Consider the following 22,137-nt stretch of genomic DNA (forward strand, 5'->3'; position numbering starts at 1 on the left):
AGCAGAAATGCTCCAGGTCCTTCCCCACTGCCGCCACTTCTCCTGATAGGCCCTGACTTAAGGGGCAGCTCTTGCTGGCTGTCCTGGTGTCCTGTGTCCCAGTGTCCGGTTCCTCAGCAGCTGCGCTTCGTGCTCAGATTCTAACACCTTAGTTAAAAATGCTCACTTTAGCCTCCATTCTGCCTGGGAAAACGTCAAGGCTAACTTGTGATATTATTTGTAGGACTGGATTTGTTAGTCCCTCTGAAACGGAGGCCTCAGTGGAGGTGGAATTTAATCACATGACACCTCAGACTTTGTAGTAGCTTTTGTCAAAGCCGTGACAAGGACTGCTTCCATTCTGCACCGTCTTAAAACGGAGATGCGGTGCGGCCAGGACCCTCGGATCCCGTTGTTGGGAGTGTCCTCTGGAGACGAGAGACACCGTGGGTTTCTGGTGAACCGCGGGAGCTCTCCTGGCCATAGTCAGGTCGTCCCCTTGCCCCCGGACCAGGCATTGGCAGACCATAACCCGCGGGCCAGAACTGGTCGCCTCCTTGCTTGTGTATGGCCTATGAGCCAAGTGTGGTTTTTACATTTTTTAAGTGTTTAAAAAAAATCAGAGGTAGGATACTATTTTGTGACATGTGAAAGTTATATGAAATTCAGATTCCAGTGCTCACAAGTAAAGTTTTATTGGAACACAGCCGCGCTCATTCATTTCCGGCCCTGAGGGCGGAGTTGCGTGACTGCAGTAGACCTTCCAGCCGGCAGTGCCTAAGTTCAGCGTCTGGCCCTTCACAGGACAGAGTCGTGAAGCTTTGCCCTAGACCCACATTCTCTCCGTTCATGACAGCTTAGTAGTTCCGATGTGATGGCGGACGTCAGTGCGTCGTGGTGAGCTAGGCCTTCTGTAATCGAAGCAGCTTTCCTCAGGCAGAAGTGGTCTCAGGCTCTAACTGCTGTTCTTCCCTCTCCCTACCCCCTTCAGCCCCAGCCTCGGGAGGAGAAGAGCCCCCTCCCTTCTGGCTCGTCTGCCCGGTGAGAGTCCCTGGGGTCCCCTGCTGGGGCCTGGCGAGGGGCTGTGGGCTCCCGATGTGGGCTCCTGTTTCCACCTTTCGTTTTTGGAGCTGGCTGAGGAGATCAGCCCCGAGCTCTTTCTGTGACCCTGCTGTCCGCTCCGGCCCCATCCAGGCTGGCAGGGAGCCGCTGTGTTTCTCTTCGCTTTCTCTGTTATCATTAATGATCGTGCGGGGTTTCTCTGAGTGCCGACTAATAAAAGTTGACTGGTGCGCACCAGGCGCTGTCACATTTTCTCTTTCTGAAGTTGAAATGGTTTGTCTTCAAGCTTTAAGAGGGATTCACTCAAATGGATTATTTTTAAAAGTATTATTCGAGTTATTTCCCTAGTGCCCCTTTTCATATAAATGTTCGAATCGTGAAAATAACCATAAATATTTCGCTAAGCTGTAATGTACCGAGGGGTGTCACGTGCGTGTCAAATGGGGAGTGTGTGTAGTGCGTTTTTAGGAGAACAAAACATCTAAACTGTCTTTAGAGTTACTTTTCTAATCCAAAATAACCCAGCAGTTATTAAAAAAAAAAACAAAAAAACTCTTCTTTGGACCCCATCTAGTGGGACATTTTAGTCAAAATATTAGATTGTGGTGCATACCAGGAAGTGTTTTTTTTTTCCTTTTTCTTTTTTTTAAAGAATGAAGTAGTGCTCCATTAGTGTTTAAAACTGTAGTGTGACTGCCCCTGGAATGCCAGCGAGGTTCTGGCTGGTGTATCTTAAATACGAAATGAGAATAGCGTCAAAGTACTTATTTTAGGCACTGGGGATACAGAAATAAGTAAAATAAGTGAAAATATGTGCTCTCCGGGACGTCATGTTACAGTGGAATGCGACAGACAATGAATAAGTGAACTATGTGGTGTGTCGCTCAGTGACAAGTGCTTTGGAGGAAGACGGAAGTGAGGGAAGGGGATCTGGTGCTAGTGGCGGGTGCCACCAGGTGGGGCTGGTTGCAGTTCAGAACAGGGAGCGGGGGAAGCAACTCTGACAAAATGACATGTGAGCGAAGGCAAATCAGGAAGAGCTTTCCAGGCAGGGGGCCGAGACCATCCGTGCTGGGGAAGCCGAGTGGCTGCAGCGCGTGGGCCAGGGGGCGAGGTGGGTCAGGTGGAGGTCATGAGAGCGCATCCTGCCAGGTGCTGTGTGTCAAGGATTCAGACCCTGTCCGACTGGTGAGAGACCACTAGAAGGTTTTGATTGGAAGGCTAACATTTTCCCTCTTCGTGTTTAAAAACATCAGAACATCACTTTAAACTGCTCTGGTGGGAATAAACTGTAGAGGGGGCTATTACAGTAATTGAACAGTGAATGGCCTTTCTTGTAAAGATGGAACAAAAATATAAATGTTTCTTCATTGAGAAAAATGAGAAGGGTTCTGATCTGTGCCTCGACTCTTGCAGGGATTTGGCTCGTCTGGCTGTAGGCCTGATTGGCAGTACTAGAATTCCTCGAATACTTTTTTTTTTTTTAAGCCAGAAGAAGGGTTTTTTGTTTTTGTGCTTGGTAAAAACAACAGTACTGTCTCACAAAGCAGATGCGCTCCGCCATAGTGGTCCCAGTTGAAAATCCGAACTACTTTACAGAGGATTTAGGTAAGTGATGCGCTTGGAATGGAGCCATGCTAGATTAATAAGGTAAGTTAGCGGTGTTGGCCTGGTACCTCAGTGAACGTGAAATCAGTGTGCTGCCCTGTAAAGTCTCGCTGTTAGCAGACACAGTCACAGCGGGTTAGGTAGACCACTGGGCTGACTCCGAATGCCATTTCTTGTTTTTGTCATCCTTATCATCAAATGGATAGTCTTATAATTCAGAATCTGATGCTTTTGGATTGAATTTATCTCTCTCTCTCTCTCTCTCTTTTTTTAGTCCAAAAGAAATACAAGACTTTCAGTCAGCGGAGTCTTTGGGTAGCCAGCAGCTGAATCTTAGTATTGGTGATGACAGCACTGGTAGCTGGTCCAATTTAAGTTTTGAAGATGAACACCAGGATGAAAGCAGTAGTTTCCATCATCTAAGTGAAAGGTAATTAAAATTTTACATGTAATTGCATAGTTTAAGTCCTCAGATCTCAGAAGTGAACTATAAATATGATGATTTAAAAATCTGAATTTGAAAATCTACCATTATTTTTAAAATGTACTTTATTATCTATAATATGTTTTTAATGGTTTTTGACATTTATTAAATGTAGTATTGAACTGATTTTCTCTAAATGTGCCAATCGTTTATTTGAAAAATGTTGCACACACTTGATTTTATGCCCTTTAAGCTTTACCTAGACTTTTCATGAATTTTGGAGGAAAAATTTTTCTCACTTTAAAGAGGGTACTTTTTTTTTCTTTAGAGGATAAGAAAAGGACACTTGTCTGTGAGAGGCATGAAAATGACCCTGTAATTTTCTCTGTATTGGTTAAAGTATCTCTGGAAGGATCCCTTACTTGTCCTGCTCTTCCGGAACGAAACGACCTGGAGCATTTCTACTTGAGTGACTGAAAATACATAAACTCGTTACAAAAACGTGGTTTTGTGCTCCAGAAGGCACTTATCTATAACTTTTCTTAGTTAACTTTATGATAACAATCTTTGGAATATTTTATTAATTGTGATGGAATTGTTCTTTATAGTTGTAACCTGCAAAGCCATTTTCTGACTAACCAGTAGTATTCCATAAAATCTTTATCGACATTAACTGATACTTGGAAATAATGAGTGCCATCCATAGCCGAGTTTAGGGAGGGAGAGGGTCCCCAGCTGTGTACCTCCGGTTCCGGGTGCATGTGGAAGGGGCCCCATGAGGCTTCGGTTCAGCAGAGCCGTGGGATCAGCTTACCTGCTTCCTTGGTGGGGAGGTCAGAAGACTTAGGAGGGGGATGAGGGAGCACACGGAGAGGAAGCGGCTTCACCTGTTGGAACCGAGTATTTGCTTGGTGCTTGGATTAACTAGTAAGTGTTAATATATTTATAAAGTATCTCTTTCGTCATAGTTTCTTAAAATATGGTATAAACCACCAATATTTCTGTAAATCTGGATCCCAAAATGGCCGTCTTTAAAACTGGTAGTGGGAGGTGGGGGTAATATCACAACTCGTCTTCTTGCCCTTTTCCATGACTTTATCTAGAATAGAATATTAACACGTAAATCCTTCCTATCTGAGAAACAGGCTTCTGGAACCTCAGTGCGGTTTCTCATGGTTGCTCAGGAAATCCTGGTGCCTACAGTGGAAGGACGGGGTTCGAGGCCAGCACGGCGGGGACTGCAGCCCCTGAGCAGCGCTGCGTGGAGCGCCACCTGGTTCGCTGAGGAGGGCATGGCTGCCAGGCGCCGTCCTCGGTTCTGTCCCACTCGGCGTCATTTATTAGTGATAGGGAGTGCTCGTTTGTGAATGACTCAAGACGAAGATGAAAAAATAAGCCCATTAACAGAACCGAGGATCGAAAAGACCAGATTAGGCTGAGGCTGAAATAATTATGTTCAAATAGTTACGAATGATTCGAATTCGAGCTGGGGAAGACTTGGCTTGATAGCATTTTGTCACAAAAACTCATGTGGTTTTGATTGACCACAGGCTTAATAAGAAACGTTATGCTCCATGGCATTAAGGTACAGGCCCAGAGGAAAAGTGAGTGGGACCCCCCAGCGTTGGCGTGCCTGCTGGGCGTAGACTTGCCAGGGCCTCACCTCCCAGAGGCGAGACTCAGCAGGGCATTGGGGGACCCCAGGCATCTGCAGGCTCGACGAGCACCGGGATGACTCTTTGCTGTAGGACCTGTTCCTGTCTGGTCCAGAGATCAGGTTAAAGACTAAAGGTGTGGACAGACTTCAGTTTCGCTCTGAGCGGGAGGTCCCATAGAGAGCCACGGTTAAGACAGAAACAGTAATCCCAGATTTGTACTAGTGTCTAGGAGGGATGTATAATTATTTGGTCAGAAAGAGAACTTGTCTGTATATGTGAATATTAGGTATTTCAGCGGTTTGTGGATTTCTTAAAAGTTACGAGGTAGAATGGTAAGAGGGGGGCTGGCCTTGTGGAATGTTGGAGTTAATTGTTATGAGCTGTGTCAGAATCGACAGTACTCTTTGCGTGGCCCAGAGCCTCAGGCCTCGCCTACCACTGGTCTGAGGGACACCCGCCCTGGGCGTAAGAAGTAGGAAATGACACCAGAGCGACGGTGGAAGCGGGACAGTGCTCGGGAAGGGGATGGACTGTGAGGCGAGGAGGCGATGCTTCGTGCTGGGTTAACGCAGGGCCACCGCACCGCCGCGCTCCTCAGGGCGGTCCTGGTTTGCTGCTGCTCTCGGGTTCTTAATGATGGTGACGCCTTTCACTTTCAGAAGTGCCCTGGTTGGATAAAAAATTATATGGTTCTCCTAGTTACAAGTGGCATTTTATAAATAGCTGACTTCAGATCTCACCCATTTTGGCGGGTAAAACAGGAGGGGAAATGAGGTTAGATAAAGGGAGTTTGAATTTTTAGTCTTTACATTTTTTAGCTGTCATTCTTTCCATGTTCACCTAATACTTGGATAATGGTTTTTTATTAATCGGAGGAATCATTGGAATATGGGTAAGAATTTTATATATTTTTTTGTTTAATAATCCTGTGAATAGAAGTAAGTGCAGTGTTTGAGAGCATTGATTTTCTCTTTGGCTGGTGGCTCCCTGTCCACTCTGTATTTACGTGCTTTCTCAGCTTTGATTTGTCTGACAGCAGACTCATGGGCGGAACCGGTTGTCACATTAGTCTTAGAGTAGAGCTATATATTTTCTTGAATATATATGAAAAGATACTGTTCAGTTTTAACTTTGACTCTCTAATACGTTATAGTTTGTGACAGACATTTCGATGGTGCTGGAGTAAACATGGATATGTAAATGACTCAGGATTGCTTGGAAACTATTTAGAACTTTTAAATAACCATCCTTTTTCGTAACGTTGTCAACCTTTACTGATGCCCATAAAAAGATTTTGTTATTTCATTTTTAGAACCAAAATTTTGATTTGTGTAAATATTAATTTTTATAATTGCCTAGCCTAACATGGGGAAATATAGCTGCTTATCACTGCAGACTAATGTGCTTACTAATTAGTATTTTTAAAAATTGCATGTTTAGGTTTTAATCTGAAAATTTGAATTTAGTTTTGTTTCTGAACACAGTTGCTTTTTGTTTTTTATTGCTTTGCTGCAATTTTAGAATATAGTGGCTTTCTTCTATTGATTGGTTAATTTAAGAAGTTATCTGTGTGGCGTTTCGTGACTGGCCGAATGGACAAGCGTAATGCTCGAATAGCCTTGGTCATTCAGTATTCTGAAGAAAATGTATATGATTGATCACCTCCTGAATTATACATAACGTATGCAACGGAAGTCATTGGCATAATAAGAGTATTTTAAAATCGAGACATTTTTTCTCCAAGTTAGAGAAGGTCTGTTTAGGACTGTGTTGCCGCCCGCCTCCCTCCCCCGAGCACATCGCCGTTTGCTCTAACTGAAGACCCGAAAGAGTGTCAGCCTGTGCACTTTTTAAACTTTACCCAAGCGGACGAGTCCCGGCTTTTTACAAATTATATCCCGAGACTTAACATAGACGTTAATTTCATTGTGAAACGTCTTACTTCAGACATTCACTTGCTATCTGAAAAGTCATTCCGTTGACTTAACCTGTAAAGTGAGTGGAAGTTTAGAATGATTGTCCGTCCGCTGAGGAAGAGTCTCCGAGGCTGCCAGGCACCTCCCGTGGCCGCAGCGAGGGGTTCTCTCCCCGCTCGCTGTGGCGGCGTCAGGACACCGCCGATGTCCCTGGCAGGAGCCGTTCCACGGGACAGCCAGGGCCCTCTCCGTCCGTTCTCTAGTTCAGCACTGTTCTCTTCTTCCCTGGCAGTCATGGTAACAGCAGTAGCTGGAGCAGTCTTGCTTTAGAAGGGGATTTGTATGAGGACAGTTTCTCCTTTCCAGCATCAGACAGGTTGGTCCAGTCCAGAAACCTAAAAACGGATGAGTCTTCCACCACTAATGCATGATGCCATATTCCTAAAAGGATGCGGGTTACGGTGCCAGTATGTATCACGCTGCTTTCCTCCCACATTTCGACATGATTCTGCTTGATGAATTTACATCTAACGAAAAAATTCCACTGTGCTGTGATTGACATCTAACTGCAAAATGCATCACCTTTACGCATGTGTTGCTCTGCTTGCTGTTCTTCATTCTGCCAATTATTTCATTAAAAAGAGCTTGCTTCCTACAGGATTTCTGTTTTTTTTTTGTTTGTTCGTTTGTTTTTATGTAGTTTTATTTCATATATAAGAAAAGTGTAAGAAAAATGTTTTTTATGATGTTTAAAATATGTAAATGGCCTTAGCAGAAGCATTAATAATTATTTGTGGCATACTATGATATTCAAGTGCTGTGTTATTTACAACCAAATTAGTAGAATATTTTGGCTTTAAATTATTTTAAATTTTATTATGACATTACTTGGCACTCTATGTATCATGGTCAGGCAGAGCTTCTTGGTTATTGATAACTTAGCTAGATATCATTTACAATTCAGACTTTAACATGAAATGGTGTGAGAAGCAAAGCTTCCTTTTTTATTGTCATTTCTCCCTTTTTAAATGCCACACATCATATTGTAACTCATTCTTTACTACATTTTAAGAATTGGTTTTAATGCTGTTATTAACTAAAGCTTTTTTTTCTTAACCGCTTCTGTTCTTTTATTCGAAAAGCGATGGGCCAGATGATAAAGATGAAGAGCATGAGGACGATGTAGAAGGTAATTGACAATTTGTTTTTCAGAATGTTTGCATGTTTTGTTTTGTTTTTGTATAAGTTTCCCTAGAAGAGTCTTTGATTTTTGTATTTGTGCGTTTCGTCAGTTAGGCTCTGGGTTATTATGAATCAGAATATTTACATTACCAATCAGGGTATTCTTAAGCCAACTTATTCACTGTCGGGTCCTTTGTTGATCAGTTTATGTTATTCAGTCGCTAAATTATTGAAGTACTCATTGGTATAAAGACTGAGATACTTTAAAAGAATTATTAAATTATTTTAGAGGGAAAGTTATGGTAATCTCTGTATAATTATCTTTTTCAAAATATGAAATCCTTACTCGTAAGATAATTTATTATCACTATGACATATGTCATCATTTTTGCCTACCAAACCAATAACTTCTAGAATTACTGTTTAATGTCAGTCTTACATGAATCAATAAGTAAAAATAAAAAGATACCTTAAAATCAGTTCTTCCCTCCCTAATTCGAGTCTTAACTCACACATAACACATATTTGAAGAAAATACTCAGTTCTGCCTTTAACGAATGTAGTTCTGAATATGTAAATACTAGATGCTATTGGTCACAGAGCTTGGACTGTGATACGTAATCCTTAATTCAACTGTATTAAAATGTCTGAGTGAATCTATAAACTGTACGTGTTGAAGCGGAGTTTTCATTGTCCCCTAATTATGAAAACACCAATAATGGCTTCTGTAGAGTGACACCTAAATGCATCCATACCGTTTGAGAGATTTGTTTTTGAACCAGTGATTTATTGTTGTTGTTATCCTTTCTGTAGAAGTGGGCAAACGTAGAAAATTGCCAAAGTGAATTTCTTGACAAGTGTTGCATAACTTCTGAGTTTCCATGTTATTCCCAGTTGTGCTTGTTGAGGAAAGTCATGTACTAATTTTTGAGCTAAAATCCTCAGACCTAGGATGGTGATTATATGTTAGTTCTGATGCCTCTGCTAAAGAGGCATCGTCTTCACATAGGGCTTCTAGAAGTAAGTGTTTCTCATCACATGTAAAATAGGATTTGGGAGATGATTTTTGAGTTACGGATATGCTAGGCAATATTTGCTTTATTTTTGTTAACTAAAAAAGTGTTGATTTTGTCTAGAAAAGTTTTGTACTTTTTCCCAAGTAATACCTATGAGCAAAGTTGTTCCAAAAGCTATATACCGGGTATAAATGCATGTGGTGAGTATTTTTTCTAATGAGTGTTAACTTTAGTGAGGAATTATTACGAGGAGATACAAGTTAATATCGGTGGGAAATTCATGAAAAACTTATTACTTTTGACACGAGCCAGGCTGTTCAGGATTTGTTTTGTGAGTAGGTAGAAGTCAGGAGATCAGTTATTTGTGGATATTGTCATAAACCAGCTTGCGTGGTCATCTCTCCTTATGTGGAAAATTGTAGCCAACTTTCAAATTTGTTAAAATAGAAATTGGTAAATTAAGAGAAAGCTTGATGTAGAATTATAGAAAGATTAAAAATTACAGAAATCCTAAGGCAACAAACCTCATTTGGTTTCTTTTTTGTAGTTTTAGGATGTCAGTCCCTTCTCTTTTCACTAGTGTTTAGTAACCTCTCTAAAAAGAGGGGTCAGTCTAAGGCCAGGCATCCAGGAGTCCTGAACCAAGAAGGCCAGTAGCACAGAGACGCCTTGGGGTGACAGGGTCCAACCCCGTGACCTCTACAGGATTTAGAAAACGGCCCAGAGACCATCGTGCTCCAGACCCATTTTTGACTGAGAATTAGTGGGGAGAGGAGAGGGAAAAACCAGTACATTTATTTTAAGAGAATAATATGAATCAACTTTCTAAAATAGAAATTAGGGGCCTACACATGTCCCGAAAATGATGAGTAGTGGTCTAGAATGCTCTGCAAACCGTAACAGTGAATCAGGGACGGTCACCTGCTGATTTCCGTGGCGGGCACAGCCCGGCGCCGCGTCTGCCAGCGTGTCCCGCCGCCCGAAGCAGGCGTGTTCGGTCGTTAGTTGCACAGCCAACGGGGATTCATCCTATTTTGTTGAAAGGAAAACTTTCCTACACAAAGAAAGTAAACTTGAGAGCAATATTTTATTTATAATAGGGGTATACCAGAAAATTCCCTGGTCTGGCTTTTGGGGTATAAGTGGTTGCATATGCTATTTTCCCCTAATTTTGCCTAAAGAATGAAGTGATTATGAGCATGGAGCCAGACTGCCCGTGTTCACATCCCGGCTCAGCCGTGTCCTCGCTGTAGGCCTCTGGATCCCTCTGCCTGCGAGGCCTCACCTGCAGGACGGGGATGATCAAATAACAGCTTCTCCCCGGGGGCGGGTTCGGGGTCAGGGGTCTGCGATCTAAAGAGCTTAGAGCGGTGCGCGCTGTCCGAGTCTCTGCTGCTCCTCTTCTCTCAGCTCAGACAGCTTTCCCAGCGTCCATTTAGTGTGTGTATTCGAGGTTTCTATTTGTATTTCATTTGTGTTCTGATCGTAATCTTGGCTTTAGAGTTTTATTTTTTCTTCTTTTACTCGTGGATCGTATTTTGACACAGATGGCGGCATCGATGATCGTACGTGAATTCAGTGCCTCAAAATAGAGTTTTGTATTTGTGCTGTCAGTAGATAGCTTGGTTTTAGCATTATTTTGCCCTTTCAAAGAAATGATTAGTTGATGGTTAAAAAGGGCTGCGTGTTTTCCCGTCATTCACTGAGCCTTAAGAAATGGGAAACACTTATATTTCCTTGGAAACCTGAGTATGGAGAATGGACTCGGTGAGTTTCACTTCATATTGTTTAAATTTGTACACTAGGTTTGGAGCAAGACGGAAAGACACTGCTAATAACGAATATTGACATGGAGCCGTGCACAGTGGACCCCCAGCTGAGGGTCATTCTTCAGTGGCTGGTGGCCTCTGAAGTCGAAGTCGCAGAACTTGCCTTTCATGACTCTGCAAAGAAGGAGTTTGTACGAGTAAGTGCCTGCCTCGTGGGGGACTGTGAGGAAATGTGAAACAGGACATGGTATTCGGTGTCACATGGCTGATCGAGTAAGATGCCCATTTGTAGCGGAGGCTGACAGCTGGGTCGCGCGTCAGTCTGCCACTCTAGCAGTGTGACCTCGGGCGAGTTCACCCATTCCCTGTCTGCACTGTGGGAGTGAGCATGGAATTTACTTTACAGAGGTTTGTGAGATAAAACATAATACTGTAAAACAGTGCTTACCCTAGTACCTGGTACATTCCGTGTTCTCAGACTTAGGTGTCATTAAACATGTCACGTGTTCATAGGAAAAGACCGAGTTATTCTTTGTATTTAAACGATTAATAATGGTGCCTAGTACTCAGTATATCTCTTTCTCTGTTTATCCAGTTTCATTAGTACGACAAGCCGGCATAACCAAAAGCCAGTAGGACTTTAAACATTTAATAAGAGGTGGTGGACTACTTGAGCATTTAATAAGGTTCTAATAATAAAACATTCCGATTTGGTGCACTGATAAGATTTTTATTGAGAGCTTACTGTGTGCCAAGCACCTTGCTAGTCAAGATTTTTAGCTTACAGTCTTAAAGTTTTTGTCTCAGAATTTTCCTTATGAGAACTTTGGTTCAATCTTGTTATAGGGCATAGAATAGCCCAGTGAGTAACCAGTGTTAATTGGTCAGTAATAACAAAAAAGGAGCAGTCCAGTTATTCTTGATTCCTGATTTGGAATTTACATAAGTATTGTTGGAAAAACTGTTATGTGAAAAAGACATTATGTAAAAATAGTTTTTTTGGGGGGAGTATTTTGTTTGCTTTTACTCAGACTTGGGGGTTATTTCCAGTTTAAGTTTCTGTTTTGGAGCAAAAATAAGACAGAAAGGGATGCTCAGGAAATGAACCGTCAAGGAGGTAGCCTGGGTAGGGTGAGTGTTAGAACCAACCTTAGGGGGGCGAACGTTTTCACGTTGTTTAGTCTCGAATCAGCTGAGGACTAAGGAAGGCGAAGGCCATAGGCTGAGCTGGGTGTGACAGCGCTCGCGTAAGGGGACCTTGTTCCCAGGTGGCTGCAGAAAACACTCTGCCAGGTCCTCGTGAAGCTAAACATGGCATCGTTGTGTAACCCAGCACTCCACTGCTCGGCGTATGCCCAAGGGGAGTGGAAGCGTGTGTTCATGGCAGCTTTATTCATAACGGACCAGCAGTGGAAACAGTCCCGTGTCTATTAACTGACGAATTGATAAATAAAATATGGAATATCCATGCCCTGGAGTGTGACCTGTGGGTGAAAGGGAGCGAAGTCGACACACGCCGCACCATGGAGGAGCCTTGAAATTCTGCTAAATGAAAGAAACCGGTCGTAACAGACCATGCATTTTATGATTTTATGGATACGAAATGGCCAAAATAGACAATCTATAGAGACAGAAAGTAAATTAGTGATTATCTAGAGCTGAGGGGGTTGGGAGAACGGGGTGTGGTGACTCACGTGTGGGGCTTCCCTGGTGAGTGATGTTCTTCTGTCGATTGTGGTGACAAGCGCATTCCACTCATCGAGTGTACGAAAGTGTACGAAAATGTACGTGTGCTTGAAATGCGTGGATTGTATGATATGTGAATTACATCTCAATAAATCTATTTTTAAAAAGGCTAAGCATATTTATATTACAAAAACTTAGTTTTTGCAGAAATAGAAAAAATGAGTGAAGACATGCTCTGATTGGTGGCGATAGATTTTATTTAAACCTTTATTTACTGTATTTTTATTGAGGTATAATTGATATGTAAGAAATATGTTAGTCTCAGGTGTACAATATGATGAGTCAATATTTGTATATACTGTATTGTGAAATGATGACCACAATATTTTTTTACTTTTTTTTTTAAAAAAAAAACAACATTAACATTTCCTAAGTTAGCCAAGTTTCCGTTGAGGCTAGAGTGTGTATTCCAAAAACAAAACCACACTATATGTTGCAGAAGGAAAATCCACATCCTTTTATTAAGCTTGACGTTGTCTTTATTATTTTATGTGTCTAATTGAAAGTGTGGCGGATGTATTTAAGTTAAAGAATTTCCTGTCAAAATGGAAGATCTCTACACCCTACACCCACACAGAGTATCCGCTTGGTGAGGTTTATGGAGTTCTGTCTCCAGCAATCCCAAAGTGTCCTTCTGTGGAGGAGACATATTTATAAAGGGCAGGAAGGAAAAATATTTAATTTGTGTAAAGGGATGGTGGTTTATGGAGAAGACTTTGTTACAACTGGGAAACAATATTTTACTACAAACAAACAGATTTTTAGTTTTAGCTGATGTTAAAAATAAAGATGAAAACTTTATTATAAAATTGTGTTCGGTTAATGTTTGACATAACTTCCTTTCTTCTCAGCTTTCTAAACGATTACAAGAGAAAGGATGGACGGTGGGCGGCCTCCTGCAGGCCGTGCTTAAGTACTATGACACGATGGAGAAGACCCACAGCGAGGACAGACGCAAGTCGCTGTTTGACTGGCTCCTGGAAAACGCATAGGACAAGCTCCAAACCAGTATATTTTATTACCTGTTTTAGGAGACGAAGAAAGAAAGATGCATAGGATAAAGTCTGAATAGCGAATGTTGACATTTAAAGTGAATTAGGGGGAAGTCAGTGCAGCCTTTTGAGCTCATTGCGTCATCACGTGGTGTATATAGTTCATACTTTTGTAATCTGTCAGATGGTATCTTCACTTATTACTCTCCACACATGTGTAGTACGTTAAGACCCTACGAAGATGTATTTGAAGGAAGGTCCAGCCATCGGGTGTCAGGGACATTGTCCGATGGCGTTCTTTTTGCATCCAAATCGTGCTGCTAGAAACTCCTCTGAGGTGGCTGTGGTTCCAGGGATAAAGAGTTAGGATTCTGCTCCTTTGCAAACAGATGGTATCCTGTTAGTAACTAATCCAACATCAAAGAATAGCTTGAGGTAATTTTTTTCCGATAGTTTTTGTCTCATTTTGAAAGTCAATTTTTTCATAGTTACTGGTAGCTTTTTGAATGCCCCAAACTATTTAATTTCTTAGGAACATTAGTATTTTAGGTTTCTATTAATACCATAAATGATAGTTTCCCCAGCCTTTCATCAGATTACATTATTTGCTAATTTTGCCAATTGTTCTGGAATGAAAGCAAGTGTGTGTGTGCGCGTGTGTGCGCGTGTGTGAGTGTGTGTGCGTGTGCATGTGCGCACGCATGTGTATGTGTGTAAAGGAGTACTTTAACCTGGCTAGTGGTTTGTGCCCTCTTTTATTTTAATGTGTTTACGTTAGAGATCCACTGTTAATGTTAAAAAGGTGCTTTAAAATAAAATGTCTATAATGATTGTGCAGTAAGAATTTTTATTTCTCTTTAATCAAAGTGCAAAACATTTAAATTTTAAAAATTTATATTGATACGGAAATGCATTTAGAGAAGCCCAATAATGATTTCCACTCTTTAAATTTTTGAAAAAACTCTCCACTTTAGCAAGGATAAGCTTTTTCTAGAAAAAAAATAAATAGGCACCCCCATCCCGGATAAAATCTGTTGTTTTTGTAAAGTCCTCCGACACGGCCCAGCGGGGCTCTCCGTCTCCTGTTAGAAAGTGCATGTCGACTTGAGAGGGGACCGAGCTTGTGTCTTGGTTTTGTCTGTGAGGGTGTGCATGTGTGAATTTTTGGTTTCCATCAGTAGATTTCGTCACCCAGAGTCAATCACTTCCTGTTGGGGAGCTTTGGTTTTGCTCCGTTACATATTCTTTTCTTCCTGCGCACTGACACTGACTTTTTCGGAAGCTTCACAAAGTATGGCAGACATAGCACCTGTTGGGGGGCCAGGCATAGGGGCACTCACATTAATTCGAATTAATAATTATGGTAGAGAAATGTATTTTATAAGGAAAGAGTCAGATTTGCTTTTCAAGAAAAATACCAAGAGCTATTTAAATATTTTGAAGTTTCATTACAAGCTTTTTTTTTTTTCCTCAATTTAAGATAAATAGAGTAAGCCTTAAAAATAAATTTTCCTAAAATTTCTTCAAGTATTTTTAAGGGAGAAATGCAGGAAATGTATATAAGAATTGTTTATGTCTTTAGCTTCTCAGAACTTGAGATGCAGCAGCACTGGACTGGGTTTTTAAACGTCGGGAACTGTTGTTAATTATAACATAGATAATTGATATTAAGTTTAGATCGAATTTTTACAAGTATATAACTATCGAGTTGTGTTTAGTAACTTCAGTGTATGTACGGGTTTGATTCACAGCAAAACAGTGCTGGATTTCTTTTAAACTAAAGTGACGTTATATTCCTTTTGTAAAACTTTATGCTTGAAAATGTCTCTTTCTCTTTGGGGTCGTAATCATTTTGAAGTGAGATTTTCCTCTTGTCCTTTTTTCTTTTCGTTGCATTTTTCGGGAGCCGTGCTGGATTCAGAGTTCCCGTTTTCGGTGGCTTCATGCAGACAGGCCAGTCGCTGGCTGTCGGCGTGCCCGGGAGTGATCACGGTGGGACTCCTCGTCTGTGTCAGTTCAGTGCAGGGCGTAGAGACGAACACTACGAGTTGGTAGATGTGAAAAGAAGCGGGAGTTAAGCTTCCTTTCGTAGAGAGAAAGCATTTGTGTTTAGAGCAGTATCTTTTAATCAAGTACAGTCTAAACTTACTTTCTTTAAAGGCACTTTGTGATTTTTCTCATGGCAGTCTAGGTCTGTTTGGTTGCTCAGTCTTCAGAACAGCTCTACTCTGTCCTATTTTTACAAATCTACTTGACATATTTATATGATAACATTGTAATGTTGCCATTCTGTAGATTTTGACCCTTATGAAATATCACATCTCATTCAGAACGGTTAAAAGTTGTGATGTACATTCAGTTGAATTCTCTGTTTATCAATTTTAGAAGCATCGAAGGCTCTATGGAAAGAAAGTGAACGAGGCCTTCGAGAAGGGAGTTTCAGAACTTTATTTTACACCGAAATGTGGAGATTCTTTCGTGTCTTTTTCCCAAGCCGAGTTTAAATTACATTTATGTTTTAGGTATTGTTAATGTTGATTTTGAAAGTATTTCCTGATTCATACAAAAGGAATGCTTTATTTATAAGTCACAGAAGAAAATTACAATGTCTCTTGGATGGTTTGGTACAATTTAATGGAATAAAACCTTTACGTGTTCGCTCAGTGAATGTATATGGTGACATCTGTATACTTTGAAAAGTGTTCCACTTATCCTTTCAGATATTTCACATGAGTTGATTCAATTCATAACACTTTCATTTTGCTTAAGTAAGGGTTTTATGTTGCTGGTAGGAGAATTTACTTATTAAATGCGCCATCTATGAAGTGAGAGTTTGCCCCGTGACTTTGACATCAGTGCACATTCCCCAAATGCAGATTTTAACCTTGACTCATCATCAGAGTCCAGACCCAAACGTCTCCTTCGTTAATGATTTAGCTAATATTATTCTTCCACAATTAATAGTATAAATTTCCCATCAGGGTATTGCTTTAAATTTTACATTTTTCAAAGAAAGCTTTACACCCAAATTTTCAAAAATAATGCATCTGTACCTTGAGTGTAGGGGAGATAACTTTCATTTAAAACGCTGTCCACCTGTCACCAGCACAAGAGAATTAGAGCGTCATTGAGAATTATAAAATTATACTAAAGTTAAATACTTTTTTTTTTTTTTTTTTAGTGTGCGCAGACTCTGCAATGCATTTACTCACGCAACCGTATTTCTGTTCTGCAGAGGCAGATGCAATGTTAGTCACTCTTGTCACTTTATTTATTTATTTTTTTTTACCATCCATGTACATTCCTTTCACAAGGGTGGGATTGGAGTTCTAGAAGTTCATCGTTTGTTTTTGTTGTAATGTTTGAATACTATTTAATATCAGGTTTTAATATTGCTGGATTTGCTACCTTTGTTTACTTGTGCCGTGTTAAAAGTAATTCACTTTCTTGTTTAATATACCAGATATATAGCAAAAGCAGCTTTAAATAACTGCAGCTGTTATTTGACTGTGCGGAATTACTACATTGAGATCTCATGTAACAGTAACTTCCTTTTTGCTTTTCAGTGACTTATTATGTTTATTTACCAAGATATGAACTTCAGGATACACTAAAATTTTGTTGTAGTAGTGGTTCAAAATAAACATTTCAGAAATTACTTTTGTAATAATTTGCAGCTAATTGTTCTTTTATCTTTTATCAATTATTAAAGTCTGTGATCTTTCCTCTTCCAACTGAGAATTCTCCAATAAACTGAAGAGATGCCTGGCCTTGGTTTTCATTCTGTAGTATCTCGCTAACTACTCTGTACGGAACTAAAACAAAGGCAGACGAGTGGGACTGCTTGACAGGAGACGCATCGAACAGTCTCAGTGCTTCTGACATGGTTTTCGAGAACAAGAGATGTTAGGAATCTTTTTAATTGGACATCAGGTTCTAACTACTTATTCAGGTGCCTCTGAGTGCTGACCTAAGTGACTCGAAAGGCCGTTTGCCAGTCTGTTTTGCATTTTAGTGCAAAGTAGAGTATTACGGTTGCCTTGGTTATGAGTGTGCTACGAAATTCTGGCGTGGATTGAGCACCCTTCCCTGGAATATAGAGATCATACTCTGTCATGCCATGTAGCATCGGGCAATTAAAAGTTAGGTGCTGGCTCTTTATTACCAGTGGGGACTGACTTTGTCTTAAGTATTTTAAGCCCCAGAAATTAGGGGATGATTTTCTTGGATGGTGGTTAAACCGTTTGCGTAGGTTATATGCAGTTCCGTGTTTCAATAGTGTGTACCTTTGCACATGCGTATGTGCGCTTCTGCTCATGGACGCACACGACGTTTCAAAAAACAGCTGCAGAGCTGATCACCTTAAAAACAACCAGAGAGAAAAGATGGATTACCCGCAAAGCGACACCTGGATTAACGGCAGTCTGCTGAACAGATACGATAGAAGCCAAACAGTAAGAGAAGATCTGCAAAGTATTAGTTTAAAAAAGGTCCCGAAATTCATATTCTTCTGAATTATTTTTCAAGAGTGAACATAAGGTGATTTCTAGTAGACCGGAAGAGTTTACATTTATTTAACTTACCTGTGCTGGGGAAAAAAAAACACACACACTATTGGAGTGTAACTACTTTTATGAGAAGGAAATTGAGCTCTAAGGAAATAGTGAAGAAGCAATGTTTAAGATAATAATTAAAATAGAAAGTGAAAGAGAAAGAGTGAGCACCCCAATGCTGTCCATCGTCATGTAATTCCTGTTTATGGCAAGCACCTCACATTGGTGAGTCCAGATCTCAGCCTTGTCGTCATTCCTCTTTTTCATATGAAGAAACAGCTTCAGAGAGGGTAGGCGTTCTTTACACAATGGGCACAGCGGGGATGCCCAGGCCTGCCAGCCTCCGAAGCCCAGATTCTGCCCGTCACACTGTGTCACCATATTTGCAAACCAAAATACAAGAGATGACAAAGTCGCCTGTAATAACAGACAGTAATTATCTACCTTCAGTGTATTTCCTTTCAAAAAGTGTATATTTTTTATACAATTGGGATTTCCCTTATTTCATAAATGTTTGGGAAAAAAAAAAAACCTTTGGACCTTTCAAGTTTGGTAGTCAATAAATCTTGGCAGTCTCTTGGCTGGAAATGACCCGGCCAGAGCGTTTTGGTCCGACATGTAGTTGGGTTTTCCTTACTTTCCTGTTACTGGTATCACTTTGAGCCAAAGTTGGTACAGCTGACAGTCTTTACAATGTGAGTACCTTAAATAGGTCTTTTGAGGAGGGCAATACGTAAAAAGACGTTCTGGTTAGCTTCCAGAAACTAGGCAGAAGTATTTCTTATCTCAGCTGGACTCTCTGATTTTTCTCTTTTCCTTGTCTTCAGTCTTACTGTGCCCATCAGAGCTGACAGCCGTAGAAGTTATTTCATGCATGTTTTCCGTGCCCGTCTGAACATAGAAGAAAGAGTACAGAAAGAACAAATACCCTTCCCAAGCTCTAGTTCCTCTTTTTTTCTGACTGTCCAATGGCTTTCTCTTTGCCCTCTTGTCATTCCTAGTCCAGTATATATAAAACTGAGCTGTCTTGCCCCAGCAAACATGCACCTCCTACTATGTACTCTACTAGGCACCGAGAAGAACACCGTGGATGACCAGTTATCTTTGACCTCTTCTCTCCACCCCGACTTCCGCCTCCAAGAGGAAGGAGAGATGGCAGGTGTCAGGGGGAATAGAGGGTCCTCCATTCGGGGGAAAGAAAGTGAAATGTTGAAAGGTGTTAGGAGCTGGCAATGTGGTGTGATGTAATCCCACAGTCTGCAGCCATTGAAGATGTCCAGGGGAGATCCATCTTGCTCTTCAGTGATCTGAATCAGGTACGTGTATATAATCATTGTTGTTATGTTTTTATTGGATACAACATACTGAATCTTGCAAAAGAAAGACAGCTTAGTAATACCAGATGATAGGAGTCACCCAGGAGGTCAGCCACATGTCGTGATTAAATAGGTAAGTTAGGGAAAACCATGATAAGTCAGCTTGTTTACTGACTTCCATTTTTGCTAGTATGGCAGATGACTAACCCTTCCATTGACAACACACACTCTGGATAAAATATTAATTTTTTTCCTATAAATTCATTGATAGGTAGCATGAAGGCAAGGAATATACAGACCAATAGAAAAGTAAAGTTTGGGGGTTTTGGAACCCAGTGCTTTCTTTGGACAGAAGAAAACTTTTCTGTCCAAAACTTGGGCAGTGAATCAAGGGGGAAAACATCTTCCCTGAGAACTGGCAAGCTAACTCTCATGTGAGCTTCAGCCTAAATTCAAACGATCTGGGTGGTCTAAAAATCCTCCAGCCAAGAATTTAACATTTTTCTGTTAATGCTTCTAAGAACCCATCAGATGCAACCAAATGCAGAGCCCATGTTCATTCTAAACTTCGATTAGTCCCAAAGAAAAAGTTCCAAGAAAAATGAGAAACTTATATTTAAAGAAACATGACCATGAACATGAACCAGCAGAAATGGCAGGGTAGAAACCAGATCAAAGACTTCATATGTTGGTATCATCAGACATAAGGTAGCTGTAGTTTTGTAAGACAAAAGGGGAAGCTTAAACATGAGCAGAGTATCTCTCAAGTTTCACCAAAATAATAACAAGAAAACTGTGAAGAAATTCGGATCCTCGGCCAGAATTTAAAATAATACAGTTACTTTAAAAATAGTTTGGCAGTTCCTCAAAAAGTAAAACTGTTACCATGTCCAACAATTCCACTCCTAAGGATACTCAAGACAAGTGGAAACATTCGTCAGAGCATTATTCATTAATGGTCCTGAAGTGGAAACAAAATACCTAAAAGTCAACCAGCTGATGAAGAGAGAAACAAAATGTGGTTTATCCATACGATGAAGTATTTAACCACGAAAAGGAATAAAGTATTGATACTTGCTACAACATGAACAAACTTTGACTATGTAAATATAACTTAAAAATATAAGGGAATAATTAATATAAAAATTCAGGGTAGTGAATTACCTGGAGATGGGTGAAGGGAAGAGGGTGCTACAGAGGCTTCTAAGGTACCAAAAGTTCTATTTATGAGTGGTGGGTCCCTGAATGTTGGTTTATTATAGTCAAGTTATATACATTCTTTATATAATATTTTAAAGGTATGCCATACTTAATGAAAAAAAAATCACTTAGATAACAGTAGTCTCCCCTTATTTGTGGTTTGATTTTCCAAGGTTTCAGTCACCCATGGTCAACCGTGGTCCAAAAATATTAAAAGGAACATTCTAGAAATAAATAATCCGTACGTTTTAAATTGTGTGCTGTTCTGAGCAGCGCGACAAAATCTCGCTGAGTTCTGTTCCATCCCGCCTGAGACGTATCCCATCCCTCTGTCCAGAGCCTCCACACTGTCTGCTCCCTGCCCGCCAGTCACTTAGTATCCGGCCGTCTGGGCGATCAGACTGACTGTCAGGTGTCGCGGTGCTTGTGTTCAAGTCACCCTTAGTTTACTTAATAATGGCCCCAAAGTGCAAGAGCGGTGATGCTGGCGATTCGGATATGCCGGAGAAAAGCCATAAACTGCTCCCTTTTAGAGAAAAGGTGACAGTTTCTCGACCTAACAAAGCCACTGTGTCATCCCACATCTTTCCAAGAAAGAAGGATGATTTACAGTACGGTAAGATATTTTGAGAGCAGTCACATTCACATAACTTTATTACAATATATCATTATAATTGTTCTATTGTTAAACCTCTTAGTGTGCCTAATTTATAAATTAAACTTTCTGCTAGGTATGTGAGTGTAGGGAAAACGGTATGTATAGGATTCGGTACTGTCCGCAGTCCAGGAGTCCGCTGGGGGTCTTGGAGGGTCCCCCCTGCAGGACGAGGACCACTGTACTCAACAAAACTTGTTCAGAGGGGGTGTGCGGTGTATACTTGAGCTGTTTTTTTCTTTTTTAACGTTTGCCGAAACAACTTTGAAGAAAAATGATATTTAAGCAGAATTGATGATGAAGGAAAAAAAAAAGTCAGAAAACCAGTCAGAAAACTTTTCTGTTTCTCGCATCGTCCCCTGGAAAAAGTACACGTGACCTGGGTTTTCTGTTTGTCAGCCTCGACGAGGCGATCAAGGAGAAGCTAGTCCGGGGCCTGTCCTCCCACTCGTCCCCTTGAATCTCCAGGTCTGTTTTCCTGCATCCGAATCCTGCCCAGCTCCTGCTGGGAGCTCCGTGGTCACCTCTAAGGCTTCTGTCGCTACAGGAAGTGCCCTGCACAGGGACGGGGTCAGGAAGAGGGCGGGTGCAGGTGGGGCAGAGGAGAGGACACGGAAGGGCCTTGAACCCGGAGCCTCTAGCAGGAGAAAATGCCAGGAGAAGCAAGGATGCCATTCGGCCAGGGGCCCCGGGAGCAGGGCAAGGCTGCCGCGAGGCCAGCGGGCCCTCGGCCAGCAGTGGGGAAACGCTGACCTCCTAGGACGCTGCCTTGTGATTCAGCGTGAAGAAACAGGAACTCGAGCCCTGGGTGGGCCAAGGCGGTCATCTTGGCAGCTCGCTCTGGACAGTGGTACCCGGGCGCCCCAGCCAGGCCGGACGGGTCAGAGGGCTGCACGTCCGGGCGCACTGCCCTTCCGCAGATGCTCCTGCAGCCTCTCCCACGGGGTTCCCGACGGGGCAGGGCTGGGAACCAACCCAGGGGCACAGAGCGTTTCATTCCAGCATCCCAGAAGCCCAGACTCCAGTCCAGAAACGTGGATGGTCCTCTCTGCTCTTAAAGC

General features: G+C 41.5%; 1 protein-coding gene across 6 annotated transcripts in view; it reads left to right on the plus strand.

The window, feature by feature from the left end:
- The window catches only part of AKAP11 (A-kinase anchoring protein 11), a 43,608-nt gene extending 27,081 nt beyond the window's left edge, over positions 1–16,527 (plus strand). For 4 of the 6 annotated variants that reach the window (XM_039877198.1, XM_039877204.1, XM_039877202.1 and 1 more), the window contains exons 8-12: positions 2,924–3,079; positions 6,940–7,023; positions 7,790–7,836; positions 10,651–10,811; positions 13,212–16,527. In XM_039877198.1, the coding sequence (XP_039733132.1) occupies positions 2,924–3,079; positions 6,940–7,023; positions 7,790–7,836; positions 10,651–10,811; positions 13,212–13,352 (589 nt within the window). In that variant the 3' untranslated portion in view covers positions 13,353–16,527. Of the gene's footprint in view, positions 1–2,923; positions 3,080–3,401; positions 3,873–6,939; positions 7,024–7,789; positions 7,837–10,650; positions 10,812–13,211 lie in introns of those variants that run through there. The other 2 variants (XM_039877201.1, XM_039877205.1) reach the window with 2 other exon arrangements.
- The last annotated feature ends 5,610 nt before the right edge of the window (positions 16,528–22,137 follow it).

Source organism: Pteropus medius, unplaced genomic scaffold (assembly GCF_902729225.1).
Source record: "Pteropus medius unplaced genomic scaffold, Ma_sr-lr_union100, whole genome shotgun sequence".
In the NCBI taxonomy this organism is placed as follows: domain Eukaryota; kingdom Metazoa; phylum Chordata; class Mammalia; order Chiroptera; family Pteropodidae; genus Pteropus; species Pteropus medius.